Source organism: Nanorana parkeri, unplaced genomic scaffold (genome assembly GCF_000935625.1).
Source record: "Nanorana parkeri isolate BGI_ZX_2015 unplaced genomic scaffold, ASM93562v1 scaffold857, whole genome shotgun sequence".
In the NCBI taxonomy this organism is placed as follows: Eukaryota; Metazoa; Chordata; class Amphibia; order Anura; family Dicroglossidae; genus Nanorana; species Nanorana parkeri.
In genome coordinates, this window is record NW_017307125.1 from 32,689 (window position 1) to 42,146 (window position 9,458).

Sequence of the window (9,458 nt, forward strand, 5' to 3'; positions counted from 1 at the left end):
CTGCCGCAGGCAGTGATTTCAGCTAAGAGTGTGGAATCATGCAAGATATTCTTGGACAATTTCCTTGGAGACCATAACATACAGGGGTACAGGTACGCCTAAGAGCAAAATCACACATGGACTCATACACACGCACACACCAGCTCAACCATAATGCATACACCCAATAGGTTGGGCTTGATGGACTTATGTCTTTATTCAACCTCAAATACTATGTAACTTTCAGGGAGCTGGGGAAGGAAGGGGGTTAATTTGGTTAATTAAAAAATGATACAAAATAATTGAACAGAAGTCAGTGGATTGTGATCTGACCTGAGAAATGGATCACAGTGAACTGCTGGAAGATCAGGAGTTTATACATTTGTTCTTCTCTTACATCATGTCTTATATTATGGGATTAATACCTCTAGGCATAGACTGTTACGCTGTAATATACTGATAAGGAGAGCTGGTCAAACATTGCCAGCATTTTTTTTTTTTTTAAATGACTGCTGTTATATTATTCAAACAATACATAGTTTTTATGACCAGAGAACATTAATACCTAGATGCTCAAGCCACATTTATCAGCATCAACATGAGTCGGCTACCCTAACAAAATGCTATGACAATTGAGCATACCTAAACTATTTTTTCCATACTTTTAATGTAATATACGTTTTTTATTGGTAAACTGTGAAAAAAAAGAAGGCAGCAGGAGAATTGATTTATTTGTAGTTAGCCATGTCATTGTCCTTCCCAAAGCTGCTTTCACGTCTTTATTCTTTAAGCTGTATATCAGTGGATTCAGTATAGGAATCATGGCTGTATTAAACCAAGTCTAAGTTGACAAATGATTGTGGTGTCACATACTGGAATATAAGGCTGCTGTATAGAAGGATGACCACTGTTAGGTGTGAGGAACATGTGTAAAAGGCTTTACGCCTTCCAGAGACTGAACGGATCCTTAGTATGGTGGAAATAATGAACACATAAGAGATGAATGTCAGAAGGAATGGAGTAAAAGTGGCAATTAACATCCCGACAACAAGTATATAGAGCTCTAGAACATGAGAGTCATTGCACAATAACTTCCTTAGAGGCACAATGTCACAGAAGAAGTGGTTTATCTTACGAGATGTGTAACATGTAAAGCCAAGTAATTCGATAAATATAGGAAGGGATTCTAGAACACCACAAATCCAGCATGCAGCGGCCAAAATTAAGCAGACTTTACGATTCATCACTGTGTAATAGTGCAAATGGTTACATATAGCTACAAAGCGGTCATAACTCATAGCAGTCAGAATTATTAATTCATCACATAACAAAGATAAATATATAAAGATTTGGATGAGACAGCCATGAAGAGACACAGTGTTATCTCCGGACACAAATGTTACAAGGCCTTTGTGTAGAGTAATTGTTGAACAAGAGATGTCTGCTATGGATATGTTGGCAAGAAAGAAGTACATGGGGGTGTGCAGATGATGATCTACACACACCAAGAGAACAATGGTCACGTTACCTCCAACTGTGATGAGATAAATAATCAGGACCAGCAGAAAAATTGGTAGCTGCAACACAGGAACATCTGAGAAGCCAGTAATAATGAAATAATTGACTGCAGTCACATTGCTCTGACTCATGATCTGTACTTTTGGTGATGAGCAAAAAAAGAAACAAAAGTAAAACCACAAAATTAAAACATATTAATACATATTGTATATAAGAATATCATATAAAAAGACAAAGGGTTTGTCCTGGGTTTTACAGAAAGAAAAAGAAAAAGACAATAGGTATGTCCTGGACTCAGAGAAAACAATGATATAATTACATATCTAATATTTCATACAGGTTAAAAACAAATACAAAAACATAATGGGATTCTAAGCTAAAAAAATAAAGACAACAGACGTTTAGATTTGCGCACTCTTCTTCATTCTTTGTGCTGCTGTGAGTCTAGCAGGTGTATTTATAGTCAAAGCATGAGCATAGGGATCTGCTTTTTTTGTAAATGGAACCCAGAAGATTTAATCCAGTACATCTACCATAGGGAACAAATTCATTACATGTATTTCATTAAAATAAATATGTAAAGAAAATGTTTTTTTTTGCCTTCAATAATTAGAGTTTTCATTATAATGTTAAATGCAATGTCATAACACAATTAAATGGAAAATAGTAAAGTTAACATATAGAAAATAACATAAGCAAAGCAGAGCTGTAGTTGGAGTGTTTGTCCAGCTGAAAGTTTATTATTTATTTTTGGATAGATTTGTAAAGGGCTAAAACCCCTCTGGGGCTCTGTTAGAGAGATTCCCCAAAATTCCTGTGATGGACTACAATCTCACGTTTAGTTTAATAATTTGTATTCAAGTTATAGTCGTATCACAGGAGCGAGTTTGGAGTGGTGACTACTTTACAACACACACAGGGACCACGGGGAACAAAAGTAGCCCCCCTCCAGAAGGAAGGACAGTGTCAGCACCAATTCAGAGATGATTTGAGGATCTACAGCCGAGTGATACACAAATAATATAGATTTTTGTTAATAGTTAAGGTACTTGAATGCACTTTTAAGATTTAACTCCTGAGTTTGTTGTCACTTTAAGTATAGTCCTACTATATCTCAGTTCACTTCAGAAACATTTTCTGAAAGTGAAGATCTAAAACTTCCTGATTAGTGAAAGAACTTCAGGTATAAAAAAAGGTAGACCTTGCAGACGGGCCACCCCTGCACAGCAAGGGTTAACTGCTCATTTTGGTTCTTTGGGCAAGAATAATGAATATATACTCACCTGATTCTTGGTCCTACAGCTGTCAGCACTCACCCCCCTCCCAGCTGTGGTATGTCCCTCAGCATTAACATGTCTAATGCAGGTGAATGAGGTCAGCAGGGCTTAGACTGCCGGAGTCCGGGGTAGAAGAGGCTGTGGGGACCTGTCTAGAAACAAGGTGGAATAGAGGTTTAGGTGAGTGCATTTTTTTTTAAAAATGTGAGTCCTTAGACCTAACCGAGCACTAAATCCTTGCGGTGCAGGGGTAGCCCCACAGCAAGGGTTAACTTTTTAGATTCCTGGAGTTCCTCCTTCTTTTGACCTAATGGTTACATTACCAAATAAACTGTCAGCTTAAGGTACCTTAATAAAACATTTTCGGCCTGATTATTTCCCTAAATCTTAGCAGCAGCTCTGTCCTCCTTTCCAGTCTACTACTGACATCAACTTCACTGCAAGTATTAATGTATTTACCACCCTGTGGACCTAATCCTTCCTTTTGGTTTTAAGGCAATGAGAAGCCTCACAGGCTAATTTGGAAGCTTAGGAGGCATAGCTCTGATGTTACAGAAAGTTTTATTTGCCAAAAGAGTAGTTGATTGGTAGTTGGTTAGACAAAAAAAGGGACGGATTCCATGGACCTTGGTCTTTTTGTCAATCATCTATGTATCTACACTAAAAGTAATCATTTGCATTTACCCACAGCTACCTGTCATATATCTCTGTGTATACTTGTTTAAAGGTCTTCTTTGAAGGTAGCATCTGATTAGGCATTTCTTCATAATGTGCTCATTCTTCAGATTTGTAACCAATGTGCTTTAAAAGAAGTATAGCAGGCAAGGCAACAGTGATGATTATAGATGACAGCTGTAAAAAGATTTCACATATACTTGAGATCCATACATTTTTAAATATATAAACATCTTAACCAGTTGACATCCGCGGTGTTAAACCCCCTTCCCATCCAGGCCATTTTTCAGTATTCAGCGCTGCGGTACTTTGACTGACATTTATTCCGTCATGCAGCGCTGTACTGAAATGAATTTTATACCCTTTTTTGGGGACAGATAGAGCTTTCTTTTGGTGGTATTTATTCACCACTGGGAGGTTTTATTTTTTTACTATATTAAGGAAAAATTACCGAATTTTAAAAAAAAAAACAGTTTCCCCTATATTAAATGATAAAACATTTATTATTACCCAATTTTTTGGTAAAATATAAAAGATGGGGTCACGTCGGGTAAAAAGACACTAAACATGTCAAGCCTTAAAATTGCGTGCGCGCGCGAAACCTCAAAAAACGATAATACCCAAAATTGGCCATAGGCGACGCTTTAAAAGCTGTTACCGCTCATCAGTTTAGTGTTATCAGTGATTGATGGCCCTAAAATGATTGCTCTCACTGCGACGTTCGCGGCGATATGTAACATGTGTAGCGCAATTGTAATTTTTGCGCGCTGGGGCACCGGACGCGTATTTACGTTTATAGGCGCGTAAACGTGGGGGTGGGGGAGTTAAACATTTTGGGGGGGGTTTTTCCCCTTTTTTTATATGTGACTTTTATTTTATTTTACTTTTTTATGTGTTACTTTTATTTTTTTTTATTTATATTTATTTTTTTGCACTTATTGTTATTGCTATTATATAGGGGGATAACAACCCCCTATATAATAGCAAAGGCACACTGACAGGTCCTCTTTATGGAGATATTAGGGGTCTCTAGGACCCCTAATATCACCTGTGGACCCCAAAAGAAGCTGATGAAGCAGAGATCTGCCGCGAACGAGCACATAAAGGCGATCGGCGGGCTATGGACCCGCTGATCGCCTATATGTGAAACACCCGGTAACGGGTGTGTGCAACGGTCGGGTCTTTTCTGCCCGTGCGTGCCCGCAGATGTAGCAGTGCCGTCCGTTTTTTTACTACGGGCGGACGGCAAAAGGTTAAAGTAGTATTAAAGGCATATCATTTTTTACCTTAATGCATTCTCTGCATTAAGGTAAAAAACACCCAGTACCTTTCTGTGCCACCCGTCCGCCCCATACTTACCTGTCAGCGCCGCTTGTCACATGCGCCGGTCCCCGAAGTGATGCTGCATCCCGAACCTCCTGGTTGCGGGGGAGGAGATTGAGGGCAGAGGAGCCATATGCTCCTTCTGCCATCAATCAACCTGTTGGGTGGAGGGAGGAGGGGTGTGGCCTGCCGCAGGGTCACGGCCAGGAACGAGCATGCATGGGTGCCTCAACAGCAGTCGCTTAGCTGATGTAGGTACCCGTGTTAGGGGAGACAATGTGGGGACCCACTATAAAACAAGTATTTGCAAAAACATTTTTAAATAACAACAGCGCTGCATAATCTGTGCCTCCCTTCCATACAAAAAAAGCAAGATTTAATGTTTAAAATTTGGAATTTGCCAGATCCGTGCCACATTTCTATTTGGTGCAAATAACATATTGATATAGGATGCGTAGACTCCAGATGTTTATTTCTGGTTGACAACTAACCAGAAAAAACACAGTAGCTCTTGGTCAGTTCCCTTTTATTTTTGTAAGTTTGTAAAGCAATGTTTCATATTAGTTTTTCTGATGATTGATAGAGAGAGATAGATAGATAGATAGATAGATAGATAGATAGATAGATAGATAGATAGATAGATAGATCTCTCTCTATCAATCATATATATATCATACATAAACTATATATACTATATATACAGTATGCTGTGTATTTAGCTATTAATTTGCCTTAAATAAAAAAATTCACTCTAGTGAAAAAACAGGATACTATGATATGGCTAAACATAACTACCTCATTTTTGCCAACTTCAAGTTAGAAGAGCATGTCATGTGCAGACCTGGACAACAATAAAGTGGTCATGAATTCAAAAAGTAAAGATATGCTATGTTATTGGGTATATCTTTTAATGTTAATTGCGCCTGAGAAGTACCCTGAAAATATGTCTTTTGTCTTGATTTCCTTGCTTCTACTTCATTAATCTATTTATTTTAGCTTTTTGCACCTCTCTTGCTGCTTCGTCTTGATTGTTCCTCTACTAGGCATCAGATCAGCAATCATCAGGCAGGCAGTTTTGACATGATAAAGGAAAGCCTGCCTCCACCATGATGGCAAATTCCACACAGGGTGCAGAACAAGGCATGGTAAGCCAGTAATGGGGAAAAGATCAGCTGCAATAAGGCCACAGGTAATAATGGAGACTAGTCCCTTGTCCTCTGCTTGCCTTTTCTGAACACAGCTTTCGCAGTTCAGGTTCTCCTTAGGATGTGCACCCACAATTACATCATGGTGGTTGATATTGCAACTAACAGAGAGCAGAACAGATACAAGTTCTCTTGCATTTTTGTAGAAAACATTTTCCTCCAGGTATGGATGACCTTAGCCCCGTAGAAGCATAGATTTCATTCCCTCTAGCTCTAGCAGATTAACTGATTTTCTCCATTGCAATTTTGGAGTGATTCAAAAAGCCCAAAGTGTTGCATTATATCTGTTTAATACTACAATATGTTTTTCTGCAGTTTTTTAGTCCACTAAAATGAATATTACATCCTTTGAAAGCATGCAAAAGCCTCTGTTCCTTGTGAATTAATATTTTATCTCATGAGTTGTTGTTTTATCACCACCTCAATACTCTTTTTCTGGCTGTTATCAATAGGCACCTCATAGACACTCACTGTAGATGTCAGCCAATCATTTTATGAGCCAAATCCCATGTGGTAATCTTTGGCTACTAACTTATACACAAAATACTGCAAAACATGACGTTATAACATAAGTGTAGTGATTTTATCTAATCTGTGATAAAAACCTTTCTAGCTTGAAATAAATTGATTGAACAATCAACAAATAATGCACAGTAATTTATATACTGCAAGAGGTCCTCTGAGTTGATGCTTATGTATGTAAACAGGGTAAAGCAATTTCTTGCATCATTCAGTTTTCTACTTAAAGTTGACTTCTTACTGGCTTTAAAAGTCTGCATGATAAATCCCTGACATGTCACAATGTCACAGGTCACAACATTATGTTTTTCCCCCCATATCCCAACCTTTTATCCTTAAAAAGCCGACCTTGAGGCACACTCAGTAAATGTGTGTAGGCTAGGATGATGGCATCAGTCCGCTACAGACAGGCAGAAGCATTTCTTAAATCTCCTATAAGGGTTAGACTGCAATCTTGTGACTTTGTAAGAAGTCACAAGGTGACAGGCAACAACAGGGTCTGATTTGTGTCAGATATTTGAGAAAATAGCCAACAACTGCACAGACAGCAGGATTTACACAATGTGTCCTTTCTGAACCAATATATCAATTCTTGAAGAAGATGCTGACTCTGGATGTGGTCTGAACAATACCTGAACCATCCTTCTAATTAGAACAATAGATAAAAGCATTGTGATGTACAGTTATTTCTTATAGTAATAGACCTGAGATATTCAAAACAACTTAGTTTGCGCTAGGAGTCGGATTTAAAACACCAGCCGCAACAATGTGTGTTTAAGTGTTTTAAAGAGAAGTGGGTATGTTGCGCTTGGAAAGTGAATCTATTTGGTTTTACTGTGAATAGTGAAAATAGTCACAGTATGGTTCCGTGGTGATTAGTCCAATGTGAAAAATTATTCTGCAAATATGTGAAGTGAATATAAAGTGCAGGATAAGGTAAGTGATGTCTGTGAAATAATAAAAAAAAAAAGACCTGAGATAGTAAAGACCTGAAATTGTTACAGCGCATTGCTAAGCATGTACGCAACATATATATTAACATGTACGCAACATATATATTAACAAATATATTTGAATGTCAGGTCTATTTGAATACATATGCATAAAAAAGATGTAGTCAGGGGCAAGTTTTAGGTTGGCTCTGTTTTATTTTTGAGCAACAAATGGATGAATGAAAGAAACAACCATCATTGTAAATGCATATCATAATCTGCTCAATGATCCCTCACCTGAACTGGTTTGCGATGCAACAAAATTGGAAAATTTCCACTACATGATTTTCAGTTAGTCCTTGATACTACAAAATTCCAAGGACTATTTATTCCCAGATCCACTAACACCTCAGCCCTCTACCATCCATAGATCCCAAAATATACTAGGGGCTTTCAGAGGCATCAGACATAACTTTGTTATAAAACACAAGCTTAATTTATTTATTAAAATAAACATAAATATTTAAAAACAATGTTCACAAATAATTAATTTCTCCTTTAATAGCTTCCTGCTGCCACATATGAACTATGCATATTATGCTGTAATAACTCATGCATCAACAAGTACAAAACATACCTATTAGCTCATGGAACATTTATTGCTCTCTATACAGTTCAATCTGTTGTTTGTCCATTGTGGCCAGCTTGGCTTTGTGCCCGACGCATTTAGCAAATCAGCTTTTTCAAGGGACTGGAGGCCTTAAATCTACAGAGATTTCCAGGACGGATGGGAGTTTTTTTCAAGGATTTGGAGATCATAGGGTTCCCCTTCTTGTCCCCCCCTCCTCTCAGTACCACGGCAGGACCACAAGGATACCCAGGACCCAGGCTTACTTATTGTGCTTTGTCCTTGTATATTGTATTGTTCTTCAGTAATTCCTCACATACTATAATCTATGATCTAATAGTTTATTTCTGTCGATGTCGACAGTCTGTATGTGTGGTCCGAGTGTCTCTCTCTCCTCAACATTCAGCCAGTCTCATGCAGCATTTCAGTTAGTAAATGACAAGGCTTTGGGAAAACCTATTCATCATTATTTTGTGGTTATTTTTAGTTTCCTTCTAAAAGCTGCTTTCACATCTTTATTCTTTAGACTGTAAATAAGTGGATTGAGTATGGGGATCAAAGCTGTATTAAACAGAGAAGAAAGCTTATTCAAGTCTAAATTGACAAATGAGTGTGGCATCACGTACTGGAATATAAGACTGCTGTATAGAAGGACGACCACTGTTAGGTGTGAGGAGCATGTGTAGAAGGCTTTACGTCTTTCAATGCTTGAACGGATCCTTAGTATGGTGGAGATAATAAAAACATAAGAGATGAAAGTCAGAAGGAATGGAGAAAAAGTGGCAATTAACATCCCGACAATGAGCATATAAAGCTCTAGAATAGATGTGTCACTGCAAGATAACTTCTTTAGAGGCACAATGTCACAGAAGAAGTGGTTTAACTTACAAGATGTGTAGCAGGTAAAGCCAAGTAATTCAATAAATATAGGAATGGTCTCAATAACTCCCCAAGTCCAACACACTGAGGCTAAAAGTAAACATACTTTACGATTCATCACTGTGTGATATTGTAATGGGTTACATATGGCCACATAACGGTCATAACTCATGGCTGTCAAAATTAATAACTCATCACATAACAAAGATAAATAGATAAAGATTTGTATGAGACAGCCAAAAAGAGAAACTGTGTTATCTCCCGATATAAATGTCTCAAGGGCTTTGTGTAGAGTTATAGTCGAGCAAGAAATGTCTACTATGGACAAGTTGGCCAAAAAGAAGTACATGGGAGTGTGGAGACGATGATCTGTACAGACTAGAAGAAGAATGGTTGAGTTACCTCCAACTGTAAGAAAATAAATAAGCAGGACCAGGAGAAAAATTGGTAGCTGCAAAACAGGAAGCTCTGAGAATCCAGCAATAATGAAATAGGTTGCCACAGTCATATTGGTCTGACCCAT

The 9,458-nt window shown here is 38.0% G+C and overlaps 1 protein-coding gene and 1 pseudogene across 1 annotated transcript; both read right to left on the minus strand.

Moving 5' to 3' along the window:
- Nucleotides 1-643: 643 nt before the first annotated feature.
- Nucleotides 644-1,628, minus strand: LOC108794480 (annotated as a pseudogene).
- A 6,894-nt stretch (nt 1,629-8,522) lies between these two features.
- LOC108794481 (olfactory receptor 5V1-like) lies at nt 8,523-9,458 on the minus strand. The gene has a single exon (XM_018565527.1). It carries the CDS (start codon nt 9,456-9,458, stop codon nt 8,523-8,525), a length of 936 nt encoding a protein of 311 aa, XP_018421029.1.

What these genes read in the sequence shown, in the direction of transcription:
- LOC108794481 (XM_018565527.1), bottom strand. Translation starts at nt 9,458, where the DNA reads ATGGGTCAGACCAATATGACTGTGGCAACCTATTTCATTATTGCTGGA.